This window comes from Microplitis mediator, chromosome 6, assembly GCF_029852145.1.
Source record: "Microplitis mediator isolate UGA2020A chromosome 6, iyMicMedi2.1, whole genome shotgun sequence".
Classification (NCBI taxonomy): Eukaryota; Metazoa; Arthropoda; class Insecta; order Hymenoptera; family Braconidae; genus Microplitis; species Microplitis mediator.
In genome coordinates, this window is record NC_079974.1 from 11100506 (window position 1) to 11119735 (window position 19230).

At 30.5% G+C, this 19230-nt stretch overlaps 1 protein-coding gene across 2 annotated transcripts in view; it reads left to right on the forward strand.

Annotated features, from left to right (window-relative positions):
• Positions 1-496: 496 nt before the first annotated feature.
• The window catches only part of LOC130669732 (NAD-dependent protein deacetylase Sirt6), a 146106-nt gene continuing 127372 nt past the window's right edge, over positions 497-19230 (forward strand). For both annotated transcript variants that reach the window (XM_057472772.1, XM_057472773.1), the window contains exon 1: positions 497-748. In XM_057472772.1, coding sequence (XP_057328755.1) covers positions 683-748 — 66 coding nt within the window. In that variant the 5' untranslated portion in view covers positions 497-682. The remainder of the gene's footprint in view (positions 749-19230) is intronic.

Below are 19230 nucleotides of genomic sequence, written 5' to 3' on the forward strand. Positions count from 1 at the left end.
ACGGATAAATAAAGAACGTAGATGTGAAACCTCACATCTCCTACGTGTATTAGCAGGAAGTATAAATGTATAAGTATATTATTAGAAAGAACGTTGATATGTATGAGTACATATATTGCATAAGTATGTGTGTGAGTATGAGAATGGTGGGAGAAGTCGAAGAGTAGAGAGTCAGATATCTTTCTGCCGTCTGATGTAACTTCAATTCTCTCCGAGAACTATTGACGAGCACAACTATTATTACTGATCAAATCTTATCTACACTTTATAATGAAACTCAGTCTTCAGATAAAAGTTATTTTATCAATTAAATCTATCCTTATCCATAATTTCATTATTTCATTAAATAATAATCATAATCATCATCATCATCATCATAGTCAACAATAAATTTATCACTGTTTTCAAATTCAAAATTGGTCCCGCGTGACAACGAACTGCCACTGTCCAGGAGGTGGCGTCAGCTCCGACCCTAGTAACCTCCCAGGACATAACACATAACCTATTGGGGAAGTTTTGTGTAAAATGTCACAGATCAGATCTTATCGCAATCCGAGAATTTTTATTTTCTATGATTGTTGATTGATGTATCAGCATAATTCTAAGTTAAACATCTAGTTTTATTATTCTACAAAAGTGCTTATAAATACAATAAGTTTAACTTATAATTTTGTAGTTTAAAATGTCTTGCAATTATGCGGATGGATTATCACCGTACGAAAATAAAGGTGTTTTAGGTCTTGATGAGGTAAATTGCTTTACATCCTTATAGTTTCCGCTCCGTTTTTTCTACACACTCTCAACTGTGCAGTTTGAAAATTGAATATTATTCACAAGAGCCATTATTGACTTCAGTCTAGACCCCCAGAGCTTGAATTGCGTCCATGTTCCGAGGTCCAAGCAATCATTCCTGACTAAATTTACGTAGATGCCATAACTTTATGTTTCAATTCTATCACAAGTTACTGGTTAAAATGTAAATTATAAAAATTTTTTAAGGGCTGACCATGATTTTTTAAAAGTGGCTTGAAAAAAACTTCAATGTATCCACTATGGAGGGTAGAGGTAAGGAGCACTCTCTCTGTATATTAGAAGTGTCCTTAAAATCAGAGAAATTTATGGTGGCGCTGCTTTAAGAGAATGACTTTATTTGAAAGAAAACGTCTAAAACTGTTAGAGTAGGACAGAATTAAACGAAGAAAGATGTAAATCCGGTTCGTAAGCGCGCGACTTTCAAAAAATTATAATATCAAATTTTAGAGTATCAAGAAAATAATGTTATTTCTGTCGTTGATTCAATATATAACAATGATATTTAAATTTTTAATACTCTTTTCAGTAATAAGAACTTAAATACAATGTATAAAAACTAATAAATCAGAAAAAAATTTTTTTTTGTGAAGAGTTTGATTGCTAGGAATAATTAAAATTACAATCGAGTACATAAATTTATTTCGAAACATTGTTATAAATTTTGAACAATGATATAACGTATAAGAAGTATATGAAACAAAACAAATAATATAGCTTAAATAAACTTGAAGAAAAAAATAATAATTAAAAGAATAATGACAAGCTTTTAACCTATTAACTTAAAAGTTATTTGTTAATCTAAGTATCTATAGAAAAATAACACTCTATTAAATAATAACTATCTTATAATGCATAGAAATGTTGCGTAACTGAATATTTGTACATTTCTAAAATATAGGAGTAACAGAATCGTAACGACAGCTTACTTTTGATTAAATGATTCTGTTCTTTGAAGTGCATAGAAAATCAGTATAAATATTAAGGTATGTCGAAAAACAACATTTATTTCTTTTTTTTTTTTGGCACCACCAAAAATCGATGGTATTTGACAAAATAAATTTTACCAGAAGATCAGTTCTTAAATTAAAATTTTGGAGGTAGCTTATCGCGATTTTTGATTTCCCATTTACATAACATGGGAAAAAAAAGTTTTTTAGTTTGGAATTTTTCACCTCGACAATGGCTCATTGTACAGATAAGCCTGGAATACATATTCGTAGGGAATTGAACGTTCTACAAAAAATGTCTCTTATCATTTTTTGATAAATCTATCTGTTCATAAGTTATTGGAGCTCGATGTCGAATTATAGTGAACTTCGAGATCTTTTTGCTTTTTCGTCGAAACTATAAGACTTACCATAAAATGTCATAAAGTCTTTTTTGTAGACAAATTTTATTTCCTACAAATTATCTCTGATAACGTCTTTTTGGATTCCGTATGATTTTCTAGTTATTTCTATTTTAATATCGAGATCTTAAAATCGATTCGAACACTATTTTTTTTAAGATCTTGATATTAAAATGGAAATAACTAGAAAATCATGCGGAACTCGAAAAAACTTTATCAGAAATAATTTGTAGGAAATAAAATTGTCTACAAAAAAGATTTCATGACATTTTATGGTAAGTCTTATAGTTTCGCCGAAAAAGCAAAAAGATCTCGAAATTCATTATAATTCGACTTCGAGCTCCAATAACTTTTGAACAGATGGATTTATCAAAAAATAATAAGAGGCATTTCTTGTAGACGCGTTCTGTTAAATTGTAGAGCTGATTGAAATTCGAAATCGATTGATTCAGTCGTTTCAAAAATATTTGCAAAAAACCGTTTTTTACCATTTATTTTTTCCACGATGCTAAACAAATACATTTAATTTAAATTAGATTATTATACACTTATAGGCTGTGTTAGAAAAAAAATCTTTTGTTTTCTTGGATTAAATATACCTCAGAAGATAATTTAACAAACAATGAAAATCCTCCTAAAATTTCAGCTTCATATCTCAAAAATCGAGCTGAGGAGCATGGGGGGGTTCCGCCTTCCCATTTAAAATACGCAGGGAAAAATTTATTTTTGTATTTTGTAAATAAGTATGTGCAAAAATTTATTTTCTGAATATCTCTTGACGCACCCAACCGATTATGCTCAATTTCTCAAAAGTTGTTGGAATTAATCAACCGCTTTAAATGCCACCATAAAACTGAGCTATTTAAGAAATATGAAAAAAAAAGTTTTTTTTTTTTGGATATTTCAAAAACTTTCGAATCGATCGGTTCCAAAATCTATTCAGCTCGAGAACTTGATAAAAGCTTTCACGGCACAAACTTTCACCACATTGTTTATTAGATTGACTACAAAAAATCGACTATTTTTTTTTATCAAGGACACATACTCAGAAGTTTCAGTAGGGTAAAAGAAGACGCCAGTTAAAATTTGAGCCCTTAACATTAATATTAAGTACTCGCTGGATGTGATTTTTTATTTCCCATTTGAATAACATGGGAAAAAAATTTTTTAAGTTCGGAATTGTATACCTCGATAATGGCTTATTGCACAAATAAGCCCAGGATATATTTTACTAGAAAATTTAATGTTCTATAAAAAAGGACTCTTATGATTTTTTGATAAATCCATCTGTTTAAAAGTTATTTAAGTTTCAAGTTAAATTTATAGTAAATTTTGAGATCTTTTCACTTTCTGGCGAAACTGATAGTTTCCATGACATTTTGTAATAAGTCTGATAATTACATAATGTCATGGAAACTTTTTTGTAGATAATTTTTATCGTTACAAATTATTAAGAATAAAGTTTTTCGAAATTCTGCGTTGTTTTCAAGTTATTTCCATTTCAATGTCAAGCTCTTAAAAAAATAGATTTCTGATTAATTTTAAGAGCTTGACATTAAAATGAAAATAACTTGAAAACAACGCAGAATTTCGAAAAACTTTATTCTTAATAATTTGTAATGAATGAAATTATCTACAAAAAAGTTTCTATGACATTTTGTAATAAGACTGATAGTTTCGCCAGAAACTGAAATGATCTCAAAATTTACTATAAATTTGACTTGAAGCTTAAATAACTTTTGAACAGTGGGATTTATCAAAAAAAGATAAGACTTTTTTTGTAGAGCGTTCAATTTACTACAAAAACATTTGTTGTGCATTAAAATCCGTTGATTGGTTTATGAGCTGGAAAATTCTAAAAAAAAAAAAATTTTTTTTCCCGTGTTATTTAAATGGAAAATAGAAAAATAGATTGAGGCAAACCTTAATATCATTATTAAGAGCTCGGAATGGTACCAAAATTTTTATTTTTTGTTATACTTTCAATTTTTGGATACCATAAAAAAAAAATTTTTTTTTTTTTTTTTAAACACCCTAGTGAATATGCACTGATTTGCAGCACTTTTCACTAATTCATTTCAACAGAGCAGCGAAACTATCAGACTTATCACAAAATGTTAGAAGATCTTTTTTGTAGAGAATTTTATTTCCTACAAATTATCTCTGACAAAATTTTTTTTAATTCCGGATTGTTTTATAGTTATTACCATTTTAATATCAAGATCTTAAAAAAAATATAGTATTCGGATCAATTGGAAGATCTTGATATTAAAATGATAATAACTAGAAAACAATGCGGAATTTTAAAAAATTTTATCTAAGATAATTTGTAGGAAATAAAATTGTCTACAATAAAGATTTTTTAACATTTTGTGATAAATCTGATAGTTTCGATGGAAAAGTAAAAAGATCTTGATATTTACTATAAATTTGACTTCAATCTCAAATAACTTTTAAACAGATGGATTTATCAAAAAATCATAAGAGTCCTTTTTTATAGAACATTAAATTTTCTAGTAAAATATATCCTGGGCTTATTTGTGCAATAAGCCATTATCGAGGTATACAATTCCGAACTTAAAAAATTTTTTTCCCATGTTATTCAAATGGGAAATAAAAAATCACAATCAGCGAGTACTTAATATTAATGTTAAGGGCTCAAATTTTAACTGGTGACTTCTTTTACCCTATTGAAACTTCTGAGTCTGTGTCCTTGATAAAAAAAAATAGTTGATTTTTTTGAATCAGTCTATTGTTTATATATAATTTAAGACTTAAATTGACATGTTGAGAGTAATGCACTACCTCAAACGCAAAAAAAATTAATTTAAAAAATAATTTGAATTGTTCTTACAAATATTTAAAATTTTCACTTGACTATGTTATCAATTGAATATTCATTTACATTACTTTTATCAACTACTTTATTCAGTACAACTACTTCTGTACTCTACTATTTCCCTTTGGCATACTTCACTTCATCAACAATCGCCACGTTCACATCTAACCATTCGTGCTCATCAGCGCCTTTGTAGTTGGTTTCAGAACTATAATTTTCCAGCTTATCGTGGACACTTTTGAGAGTGAAGCCCCATATGAGAGAGTGCTCCTTACCTCTACCCTCCATAACACCGTGTTAATACGGTATACTCACTGATATTTATCTATACAAATATAAATCTTTATATATGGGGCATTCCATGCCAAATCGACCACTTTTGACACCGACCCTTTTAAATTTTTCTGAAATTTATGTATCTTTCTCTGCACTATTGGAAACAATTTCCAGAATATTTGTACCCAATCAAAAAAAAGTTACGAGTTATTCAAAAAAATAGCTTTTTTTTTGTTAAATAACCATAACTTTTTTGAAAATTGACTAAGTGGGATGTTTTTTTTTTAATTTTTGTTTTATAATATACTTTTTAGAAAAAAAAATAAAAATGATAATTCGAATTCGTATGCAACGTTTTCTGTTAAACTTATGAAAAAAAAACGAAAATTTCGGGATGATTGACATTTTTGATTTTCGATTTTTTTTTATTTTTAAAAACTTCAGTATTTTCTGCGAATTTCCTGAAATTTTCAGAGTGTCATATTATTTCTTTCGATTTTTAACTTCCCGCTAAGAAAATCAATGACTTTCGAAAAATTAGGGAAGTTATTGTTTTCACCCCGATTTTCGAAAATCGAGTTTTCATCAGATGTTGACGTTTTGAGGTCCTAGGAAGCTATTCTGACTATTTTCAGAATGATGTCCGAGTGTGTATGTGTGTGTATGTGTGTGTGTGTGTGTGTAAACTCTTTGTAACTTTTTAACTAGTGAATCGATTTGGATGTTTAAGGCGGCAATCGACCTGGTAGAGCTTAATCAGCTCAACTGGTAGAGCACTCGGCGCGATACCGAATTGGTCTGGGTTCGATTCCCAGTTCGGGCTATCTATATTTTTCTTAATTTATCTATAAATTGTCTTATTGAGAAGGTTATTTGCATGTTTGCATGTTTACATGTTTAGGTTTCCATTTCCACCAAGGAAACCATTTCCACCATTTAAATATAGTGGAAACCTAAACATGCAAACATGCAAATAACCTTCTCAATAAGACAATTTATAGATAAATTAAGAAAAATATAGATAGCCCGAACTGGGAATCGAACCCAGACTAATTCGGTATCGCGCCGAGTGCTCTACCAGTTGAGCTATCCGGCACTATATTATATTCCGTTCAATTTGATCTATAACTTATTGAGCCACACCGTCCATCGTACGGTAATACACCATTTAAATATAGTGTAAACCTAAACATGCAAACATGCAAATAACCGACCTGAAATCTAACTATAATTATATCGAATATCGATATTCCAGTAATTTCCATAATATTTAATTAATTACATAAAGTAATATAATATAATAATAGAATCATATTATTTAAGATATTTGAACGTTATGAATATGAGTAATAGTTGATAAAGTTATTTTTCTATATTTTATCAAATAGAAATAAGCGCTGACGCCTCAAGTAAATCCTCGAGACGTGCAGCTGCACAAACATCTATTTTGTTTAAGATAACTTTTGTTAATGGATAAGTGACTAATTTTTTAGTAACAAAAGTGGAGAGACCGTGAGAATGAAGTAATTTCAATAAATATTAGAATGGATCATTCGAGAACATGTGTTATCTCGAATGACCCCTCCATATGAATTGATGCCTGGGTCTGATGCACAAACGCCGCGTATTGATAAGGCTTACTCTAGTTTTTCTCGATTAAGAGAAATCAGTCTGATATATAGAATCATCAAGAGTAGTCAGGCTCAGTATAAAAAAAACTTCTTTCACACCTCTCGAAGTTATTGTTAAGAATTAGAGCGATCATAAAGCACACCAGCGCTTTCGCGCTTGAGGTGTGCAATACATTAACAATTTTATAAATTACTTCAATTGTATATTATCACATCTCTCAAAACTATTCCTTTAAGTCTTATTCCGGTTCAAGTCTTGTTTGAAAAAATTGGCTTTTATTGCAATTGGGATATTTTGCCAGATTTCCCAGAAAAATATAGGGCAGGGCGGGGCTAGTTGATCATAAGGGCAAGTTGTGCAATCGAAATATCTTGAAAACTAAACAACTTACAACAAAAGTTCAAATGGTGAAAAGAAAGGGTTATGGGAGGAGAACACATTGCATGATTATCAATTACCATCCGGTGCTCAGACTTATTAACAGAAAGGTTTGTTTTTTTTGCGTCAAAAAAAAAAACAGTTCTTCAGAATTTTTCTCCTATACTCGTATAAAAATACTTTTTCGTGATCACGTAACTATTCAAAGATAATTTAATTGTTGCTCTTTCGATTATATATGGTTATTTATTTTTAACTCTTATCATTTTTTTATAATTGAACTTTTACTTTGTTGCCTCATTTGGGGCTAGTTGAGCATGGCGCGCTCAATGCATTAAATGCGTGCCGAGCGTCGATCTAACCTATATGTTTGCATACATGCAATTGTGATAGTGAAAAAAATTATTCAATACCCAGTGAACACAATTATGTCAAACTGACGTCAGAATGATGTCAGCTACGTCATGATTTACGTAAGATGTGAGTCATATATGACTCATAATTTCCCACTTCCTGACGTAAGATTTTTACGTAAGATAGATGACGTAAATATGACCTCCAATTGAGATCATCACGACTTAACTGACGTCAGATGGACATCACTCTGATGTCATAGAGGAGTAAAGTTGCTACCAAATTCTTACAAAAATATGACGTCCAGCTGACGTACTTGTCATTTAGTTGACGTCAAGGTGACATAAATTTAATCTAAAAATAGTGATGTCCTTTAGAACAAGTAGTTAATCGTGTTTATGAAGAAGATGCTTTGCCAGTAAAAAATCATTTCGTTCCATCATATCCACTGATTCAAAAATTAGATAATGGTAAAATTAATTCTTTAGAGTTGAATGGTTTCACCTTGAATTTAAAAAAAAATTAAAATTGTTGTTTATTATCAAATAAGCATATTTTAATGATTAATCACATAAATGTTACCAATGATCAAATAACAATACAAGGCGAACATTTTTCTAAATTTCATTCGCTATTTGTAAAACTCCGTGACTCTAAAGATTTAAATATTTATTGAGTAAAAAAGCGTATTAATCCAGATTTGATATGTTATGTCCAAAAAGTAGCTTGTACTGTAATATTTGGACAAATTTAATTATTATTATTTTCGGCCCTAGTCTTTCGACCAATAGATCGGGATCACACTGAATAATTATCTGGAAGGTTTGTTTGAAATGAAAGATGTTGAATATACAAATTAAACTACTATATATTATACAATTTACAATGTTGATGATGTGAATACAATAAATCTGATATTAAAAACATTAGGTGGCTAGTCAGCCGTCTCTAATTTACAATAAAATGGTTACGATAAAATTTGTTTTAAATACTAGAGAGAGAGAGCTATAGAATTCTGAATATAATAAATTCTTTTATAATATTTCCGTGTGTTGGAAATGTTTCTACATGTTTTGGCATACATAAACTTAAAGATTACAGTACCTGAAGTTGTGAAGACTGGAGTATACTTCTGATTTACACTGAGTTTACTGTATTATTCGCGATTACATTTGATTTCGGCGTTAACTTAATATTTCTAACCTGATTGACACAATATTTACTAAACACTAGTAATATAATTAATAAAGTAAAGTGTGAGGACACTTGTACAATTAAATAAAATAAATGACGTGTGAGAACACTTGTATATAAAAATAAAACTAGTACGGAACTAGCGTAAAGTGTGAGAACACTTGTAAATGAAAACTAGTACGGAACTAGTGTAAATGTGAGAACACTTGTACTTGAATTTTCTCATCCTTCCTGATCCAGGACTGAGAACTGTGACTTAACTGAGAGTGAAAAACTTAGTACTGCGAACTTTGAACTGAGAAAATGAGAGTGATTGATGTGTGTCAACACTTTTTATAATTTTCCGTCAGGTTCTAATTGGTGTATTGTTTGGGGGAAAACTGTGTCCAATCGGAACACAGTTCCTTGGGTCCTTTCCCTTTCCCTAGGATTTTCCGTTAGGGAAGTGGTAAAGGGCACACCCCGATGTAGGCCTATGTGTGTGCGTTATCCACACATACACCTACATGCACAATATTTTATGTATAACAATACTTTAATTTATTTATAATTTTATATGAATTTTTCCTATTTAAAAATTATAAATTTACTTATTTTATTTACATAAAATTTTATATGTATTCGCGTGAATTTTTATTGGTTTAAGTTTTATTAATTTATTTGTTTAATTGATAGGAATTATTTATTTTAATATTATTTATTCAGCTAATTCTTTCGTTAACTTTCTTCATTTAAAAAAAAATTATTTATTCAAATTTCCCTTAGGTAAAATTTATTTTGCGTATTATTTATGTGAATTTTCTTTGTTAAAAAGTCTTTTATTTAAAATTTAGTTCATTTAATATTATTCTTTTGAATATTCTGGACAACGTGTCATTAAAATCATTTCTTTGCGTATCTATTTTACGTTTACGTGGACGCCGAAAGATTATCTACAAAAGTACACTTACAAATGTAGGGCTTACAAGATTATGTACTTCGTTTATTTTACTTATTAAAAAAATGAGTCACTGTTAAAATTCCTTTTAAAATTTACTTTTTCTTCTAAATATTTTACGTATGTTTCTGTAGATAATTCTTAATTGTTTTCTAAAAAATTATTGGCAGCTGGCCTTTGGGCCTTTTTCTATTGTGACCCGAGGGGTCATTATAAATGCATTTGGTTGTTTGCTTTAGCATTTCAATGTGCGTCAGAGCAAACAAGTTCACTAATCTTAAAAACATTTTTACAACTAAAATGTCTTATCGCTCTAGAGTTATTAAGATAAATAAAATTTGGTCGCCACGTAATTTAAATAAAAAAAAAAAAAATTAAATTTAATATAATATAAAAAGTTCAGCGTCTGAGCTGGACGTAACAGATAACTGTTACAACGGACGTTGTAAAGTCGAAATGTTTATATTTTTCATATGGTAATAGTGATTATTTTGTTACTGTACCTTTATTACAATATAATAATTGATTTTGAAATTAGTTCATACATTTTATTTATATAATAATCCTAATCCTTTCAACGTTAAAAGTATATTTAATGTTTGCATTGAAAGATAGTTTGTGGTAACTAAAATTTGGACACTACAAATAAAAATAAAAACTAATAAATTTTACATGAAATTACACTATCGATTATTAAATCGATACATAATATAAAATAGTATAATACATAGTATAAAATACCGTTTATTAACATAAGAATACCGTTTATTTTTATGCAGTCATGACATTAATATTACCTCAATTGTATGTAAGAGGATGACCTGAAGCTAATGCTTAAGTATGACGTTTATCGTACATCAATTTTACGGAAAAATATGAGCCGTTTCTCATGTAAGCATATGACGGTATTATTATATCACTTTTACGTCAGAATATGACTTGTAATTTATGTAATTGTATGATTTATTTCTTACGTAAATAATATATAAATTTATGACTTAAAAATGACATCAGAGTATAATAGGGATAGGACATAATATTTACGTAATATTTAAGTCACCATTACGATGTCATATACAAGTCAAATTTTAGGTCAGTTCGTTGTCATAATTATGTCACACTATATGACATCATCTCAAAGTCATCAATGAAGTTATTCTTATGTCATATCTATGTAAAAATTTTATGATCTCTGTATGACCTGTCTATGACGTCATATGAAGGTCATGTGTTCACTGGGTAATTTGGGATTATTAATCATCTAGCAATATTTTTGGTCTCATAATTAGTCATTACTTTAATTTGACATTTATTTACTCAATAATTATTGTTAAATATATAATTTTAAATACAAAAAGTGTAATAATAATCCAAAGATTGGAAAGTTTTAATTTTGTTTGATTTTATTTTGAATATCAAAGTTATAATAATAATATAAGTATGCAACAATCATAATAAATAAATATTTGCTTGTTAATTACAATTTTATCTTGAATTCATATGATTTTATACAATCATTCCATTTATTATAGCCATTGCACAACTAGCCCCATACTATGCTCAACTAGCCCCACTAGCAATTTAGAGCGCTCGCTCATTTCTGGGAATAACTTGTAAATTTATACTCGGATGGTTTTTGTGTCACTAGACCATTTAAAGAGGACTAAATTACGAACCTAACAGCACATGAATTGATTAAATCCGATGCATCGTCTTAAAGTTATGGAAGATCAAACCAAAAAGTGATCAACTAGCCCCACCCTGCCCTACTCAATTATCAATTTTGTGGGAAAAAACTTACATTTACACTTTAAATAAATCAGTTAAAAAATCAAAAATCAAAATTCTGAATAATAAGAAAATTACAAAAAAAAAAAAATCGGTCTATCGGTTGACCTGCGGGCCAGCCCTAAAACTTCCCGCTATATCCTCGAGCTCGAAAACATTGCAATCGACGCGTTTTATTGAGAACTAGAGCTGATTAGATTTTGAAATCGATTGATTCAATTTTTTTGTAGATATTCGAAAAAAAAACGTTCTTCACTATTTCTTTCATCAAAGATATCTCTCAAACGAATTGACTAATTGAGATGGTTAAGGTGGCAATCGACGCGTTTTATCAAGTTCTGAAGTTGATCAAATTTTGAAATTGATTTATTGAGTTGTTTTTGACAAATTTCACAAAAAACTAAACAAAAATGTTTTTTTAATTCTTTCGTTAACGGTTTCTCTTGAACGAATCAACCAATTTTGATAGTTGAGGTGGCGTTTAACGCGGCTTATAAAGTTTTAGAGCTGATTAGATTTTGGCATCAATCCATCGAGCAAATTAAAAGTTATCCAAATAAAACATTTTCGAACAAATTTTATTTTTGAAATATCTCCGAACGCATCTTACCGATTAAGCTAAAATTTTCATAACTCATAGTATTTAACAAGCCGCGTCGAATGACACCTGGGAGATCAAAATCAGTTAATCCGTTTAAAAGTTACAGATATTTACGTACGTACATACACACGTACATACACTCGGACATCATCTTGAAATTAGTCAGAATAGCTTTCTAGAACCTCAAAACGTCAAGATCTGATAGAAAATTGGTTTTCGAATCGGTATTCGGCAACGAATAAATGGTTAGAAAAATCAATTAAACACACCCGACCTTTCTTGTAGAGCGATAAATTTCCTTCAAAAACATGTTACGCTCATTTGACAATAATTATTTTTCAAGGACGTAGAAAATTATTAAAAAAAAAATTTATTTTAACAAATTCTTCAAACTTTGATCTCGAATATCTTTTAAATGGTGAAAGTTATCGCTTGAACACTTAAATCCTTTCTTGTAGAGCATTCGATTTCCTATGAAATCATGTATAATGATTTGGTTAAACCATTAATCAATAATGAGATACGGTCTTTAATATAACCCTGGCGGTTTTGAATCACCCTGGAAACACCCTGGAATCACGGTGGTTACACGGTGGGTTTTTTTTCATTTTATCACCGTGATTCTATGGTGGTTACACGGTGTACCCACCCTGATTCCACGGTGGTTACACGGTGTACCCGCCATGATTCCACGTACACCGCGTAATCACCGTGGATACACCGTGGAATCTCGGTGAATACACCGTGGAATCATGGTGAGTACACCGTGTAACCACCGTGTATACACGGTGATAAAATGGCACAAACCCACTGTGTAACCACCCTGGATCCACCGTGATTCCACTGTGTTTCCACTCCCAGGGTGTTTCCAGGGTGATTCAAAACTGCCAGGGAAGGAACTAAAGAAAAAATGGAAAACTGCGATGAGGAGGATCTTCCTATTAATACATTGGTCACAAAAATTAAGGGATAGAAGAAAAATCCGAAATTTTTAGGTGGTTTTCAACATGCTGTAACTCGGTGAAAAATGATCGTATAAGAAAATTAAAGAAAACAAATTGTCGTCTCAAGTTTCAAGTTTTCAGATCTGGACCTCAAAATTTTTTATCATGCACGGTTCCGGAGTACTCATAAGAAAACCAACGAAAAAAAAATTTTCAAAATTTTTGCTGGTTTTTCAAAACATCTATGGGCGTTAATAAATTTTTTTGAATAATCCGACCGTATGACTTTTTAGGAAATTTTTTGCCCTTTAATTTGGCGGTCTGAAAAAGTCTCTACGACGATTTGGCGCCGAGTTATCATTGATCAAAGCAAGAATGTCCATTTTGGCTTTGATAATCAATAACTCCGAATGCATTGGTCGTACAGAGAATGGAAGCAGGGTTTTGAAAACTGGAAAACATTCTCTATAAGGCAAAATTAGTGGCTTTTGATAAAAAAATTTTTTTTAAGCGATATTGTTTAATAAAAAAAAGGTCAAAATTCGCAAATTTTAGGATATTCGGAAATCTTTGCTATAACTTTGGATGTAACGCATGAACCAAGGATATCATTGTTTTTTTTTTCAACCTCAAAGTGTCCCGAAAAAACCCTGAAAATTTCAAATCGCTGCGATTTTTCTTTCTTAGTGCTCCGAAGCTTTAAATTTATCGATTTTGTCAAAAATGACAATAATTGGTAGTTTCTCGGTTTTTGTTCATTTTTAGGTAGATTTTTCTAAAATCTAACTATTGTATTTGTCCTCATGGTCGATTTTTTAAGGAATTTTGTCACAACCTATCATAATTAGTTGAGTAGGGTTCGAAAATACCATCCGTTTAAAAATTTATATATGTGTATACATTAGGGTGGTCCTCATTTTGGACATTTTCGAATTTTTATGCTCCCAGAGGCTTATGTGGTTCGAAATAAATAAAAAAAAATATCCTCAAAGCTTCAGGTCTCTATCTCAATTTTAACCCGTGCCGCACAGCGATGTAAGTTTCCCATTTAAATAACACGGGGTTTTTGGCATTGAACGATTAAGTTTTTATTCCGGCTAAAGTAATTGTTCGAAAAATTTGAAACTCTGTAGACTTTATCCTCATATTAGCAGCTACTCCTCAGAATTTTTACAGATTTTTAGCTACTATAATTTTGGGGGTACAGCATGATGAAAAAAAAGAAAAAAATTATTTTCTTTATTTTTAGCTAAAATTTTTTTCAAATAACATATCAAATCACTCTGCATCCTTATCAGAAGTTCTTACTTTTTTTCATTCTTGCACCTATAAGTGGGTGAACGGTATATCTTTGTTGCACTAATACAGTACTCAGAAACTTTGCATTAGTGTGCAGTAAAGTGTTCCTTAAAAGGATTCTTTAAATTTATTACGATTACCTCACAAACGGTTTTAATTACGGCAGAAAAAAATTCCCTTAAAGTTTGAGCTCTTAATTCCAACGGAACCACGTGTCGCAAATTTTGTTTTTGTGATTTGTTAAGTTTATTATATTTATTTATAAAAGAGATCTATTTTATTAATAATTTATTATAGTTAGAAAATTGTAAACAAATAATTATTTTGATATTATAATGCACAAAACTATCAACCTTTTGTTTATTATTTATTGCTTAAAACAAATAATAAACTTAAAGGTGACCAACTTATTTAAGCGAACATTGGAAGAAATTTAATTTATTGATAATATTTATCAACTGTTAAACTGAGACATAATATGATTAGTGGCATTGATATACCGATCTCAGATATCCATTGAATGCATTATGTATTTTTGAAAAAGACACATTGTCAAATAACATAAACAAAAAGATTTCTTGAAAAAATCACAAAAAAAATTTTGCGGTAACTCTTCCCGTTAGAATTAAGAGCTTAAACTTTAAGGGAATTTTTACTGTTGTAATTGAAAAAAAATGCTCCTGATTACTGTATTAGTGCAACAAAGATATGCCGTTCACCCACTTGGGTGCGAGAATGAAAAAAAGTAAGAACTTCTGATAAGCATGCAGAGTGATTCAATATGTTATTTGAAAAAAAATTTTAGCTAAAAATAAAAAAAATAATTTTTTTCTTTTTTTTGATCATGCTGTACCCCCAAAATTATAGTAGCTAAAAATCTGTAAAAATTCTGAGGAGCAGCTGGTAATATAAGGATAAAGTCTACAGAGTTTCAAATTTTTCGAACAATTACTTTAGCCGGAATAAAAACTTAATCGTTCAATGCCACAAACCCCGTGTTATTTAAATGGGAAACTTACATTGCTGTGCGGCACGGGTTAAAATTGAGATAGAGCCCTGAAACTTTGAGGATATTTTTTTTTATTCATTTCGGACCACATAAGCCTCTGGGAGCATAAACATTCGAAAATGTCCAAAATAAGGACCACCCTAATATTTATATATATATTTATATATATATATATATATATATATATATATATATATATATATATATATATATATATATATTAGGATGGCGCAAAAAAACCGACTATTTTTTTTTTTTCGATCTCGCATGAAAATTTGTTGGTTTACGATGTTTTGAGAACCCTCTCCAAAAATCAGCTCGATAAAAAATTTTCAAGAGGTCGCTCACGAATTTTGAAAATATCAAAAATGATGGAAATTCGGATTTTTATTGCTAAATTTTTTTCTTTCTCGTGGCAGCAATAGTTTATATTTGTAAAATCATGACTATGCTGGAAATTTCAGCCCAAAATTTAAATGTTTGAACGGTGCTCAAGAATTTTGAATATTAACTGATAACTAACTATGATATGTAACTAATAGTTTGAATTAGTTTTTATATTTTTTTATAACTCAATTATTGTCATTTCACTTAAATATAACTTTTGCATAACTAAAAATATACAGGACAGTCTTAAACAATAAAATTTGGTAAGTTTTGAATAAGCGAAAAAACCTAAAAATTGAATTAAAAAATAAAAAAGTATGTAAAAAACTTGATATTTCTATTTCTCGGGTTATATTATCATTCATTGTCATCCAAATTGATGGTGAAAAAATCAAGAAGCTTTATTATAAATATTTAAGGGTCGCTCAAAAACGTCCAAAAGACAGCACTCGGAAACATTCAAAATTCTTGAGCGAGGTTTAAATATTCAAATTTTGGGCTGAAATTCTCAGCGTAGTCATGATTTCACAAATATAAACTATTGCTGCCACGAGAAAGATAAAAATTTAGAAATAAAAATCCGAATTTTGATTATTTTTTATATTTTTAAAATTCGTGAGCGACCTCTTGAAAATTTTTATCGAGCTGATTTTTGGAGAGGCTTCTCAAAACATCGTAAACCAACAAATTTTCATGCGAGGTCGAAAAAAAAAAAAAATAGTCGGTTTTTTTGCGCCACCCTAATATATATATATATATATATATATATATATATTGTAACGGGTTTTTCGCCACCGGGGATCTACCGGAGTGAAGTCCGAATACACTTACAATTTTTGGCAACCTTGTTCAAAATTATTTGTTGGGCGCCAGGTGATGTAATAATCACGAAATAAACAATTATCAAAATCGGCTCAGGGTGGCGGATCGGGGAAAGGTCAGGCACTTAAAATTACGATGAATAATTGATCAGAACTCAAAATAATTAGTCGTACATCAATTATTTTCGTGTTTAAATTAGTCGTATATTAAACACGAAAATAATTGATCGGTATCACAAAAATAATCGGTTACAAACAAAATAATAAATTGCCGTTGTCGGCTTGACTCGATATAAACAAAACCAAATTGCTCGTAGTTGATCGGAAACAAAATCAGTTTATTGCTAAAAAAAAAAAACACAGTCGGTTGACGAAATTAAAATAAAATAATTTTATTGTCCGGAGACACACATACAACGAAATACTTGACGAGTGACGTCAGAGTATTCTTACACGGCCAGACTCGGCTGGCACAACGAATGAGAGAGAGATAATCCGCAACTCTCAGAAATACTCGAATATAAAATAAAATAAAATATAATATAATATTGAATTTCCGTAACGCGTCAAATTGCATTGGCATACAATTATTACTCGTAATTAATTAATTAATTCTATTATTATTACACGAGACACAGTTCACTTATTTAATACAAAAAACCACAGTCGTACACTTGTCAGTTCGCGCCGATGCATCGGCTTGTTCACTTGTTCACAAAACTCGGAGATTTGTTCACAAAATTATCGTATTATTATTTACGTAATAATTATTACTCGCGATTTAATTGTTCTTTCCGTAATCGAAGTTGTTCTTTTTAGTTGTGAATCAAATTGATCAAAAACGTGGCCGCTCAATTCGAAGTACCCAACGGATCTCTCGTTCCAATCAATGCGTCGGGTCGATTGTTTCGGTCAAAGTCGGAATTTTTGCTCATAGGTGTCACCAGAATTGGCTCACCGGATAACTATTGATTTTATTCAAATAATTTCAAATCTCGGGTCGATGTCGAATTTTCATCATGTTACAATATACATACACACATATAAATTTTTTAACGGATGGTATTTTCGAACCCTACTCAACTAATTATGATAGGTTGTGACAAAATTCCTTGAAAAATCGACCATGAGGACAAATACAATAGTTAGATTTTAGAAAAATCTACCTAGAAATTGCGGTCCAGATCTGAAAACTAGAAACTTGAGGCTACAATTTGCTTTTTTAAATTTTTTTCTACGACCATTTTTTACCGAGTTACAGCATGTTGAAAATCACCCAAAAATTTCTGATTTTTTTTCTATCCCTTAATTTGTGTGACCAGTGTATTTTATTTAAACAACGCAGCATATCAAAGATACATATTTAAACGGTATTTTGTAAAACTTTTAATTAAAAATTCAGAAAACTCAGCCGTTTTCTTAAATTATTACTATTTTGCATTGTGTGAGGCTGAATAGCCAGATGATTATAATAATAATTATAATAATTTATTCAATGTATAGATAATTACATCCTTTTACGTTTTCACACATTAGTTTACTTTCATATATTTTCCTTTACTTTATTTTACTTTATTTTAACTTTTGTCTTTCTCTTCTTTTCCTTGAACTGCCTCTTTTTGTTGCTTGCTTATTCCTAATTATATCACAGCTTTTTTAATCTTTACTTTTTCTTTGGTATCTTTGCACAGCCCTCGTTCTTTAAATTACATTCTGTTCTTAAATTACCTCTCCATCCCTTCCGTTCTCTTTTTCGACATTTCTTGGTATTTTTTCATGTACTCACATATCTCCTTTATGGGTTCCCCTCTTAGCGTTTTCATGAGCAACCAGTCAAAATCTGCCTCCCATTTATCCTTTATCCATTCGTGTACCCACTCTTTCGTTTCACTTTTCATCCCTCTTTGGACTTCTCTGCATCTGACTATGTGTTCTATCGTTTCTTCTTCATTTCCACACACTCTGCACGACCAATCACTGAACCCTTTTTTTCCTGCCTTCTCTATATTCCCGCATCTTAGTCTGCACCATGTTTCCTTTACCCACGTCAGAATCCTCTTGTCCATCCAATAGGGTTCTCCACCGACGTTGGTTTTTATGAACTTGAATCTCAGATTGTACGTTGAGTTTTTCATCTTTTCCTCATCCTCTCTTATTATTTTTTCCCTGAACATGATTATTCCTTCCTCTAGTCTTTCTCTTATTTTTTCTTTGTCTTCTCTGTTCCAAATCCTCTTTATGACGTCCTCACATTTCATCTCTTCCATTGCTTCCTTAAACTCCCTTCCCCATTTTGATGGTTCATTGTTCAGAATGTTCCTACATTCTTCTCTTAGGCATATCTAGGTCCATCTTGCCTCTTCCGCTTCCATTATATCTTTTATGAATTTGCATTCTCTTTTTCTAATCACCACCTTGATGCTTTCCATTCCTGCTTCCGTTCTCTATACATATTCCGGCGTGTTCTTTGTTACCCCTAACGCTGCTTTGCAATACCTGCTATATACTTTTTCTATTTCTTGACTGCCCTTCCATCCCCATATCTCCACCCCGTATAACCCCCTTGATCTCACTAATGTGTCATATAAGTACATTCTGTCCTTTATTGTG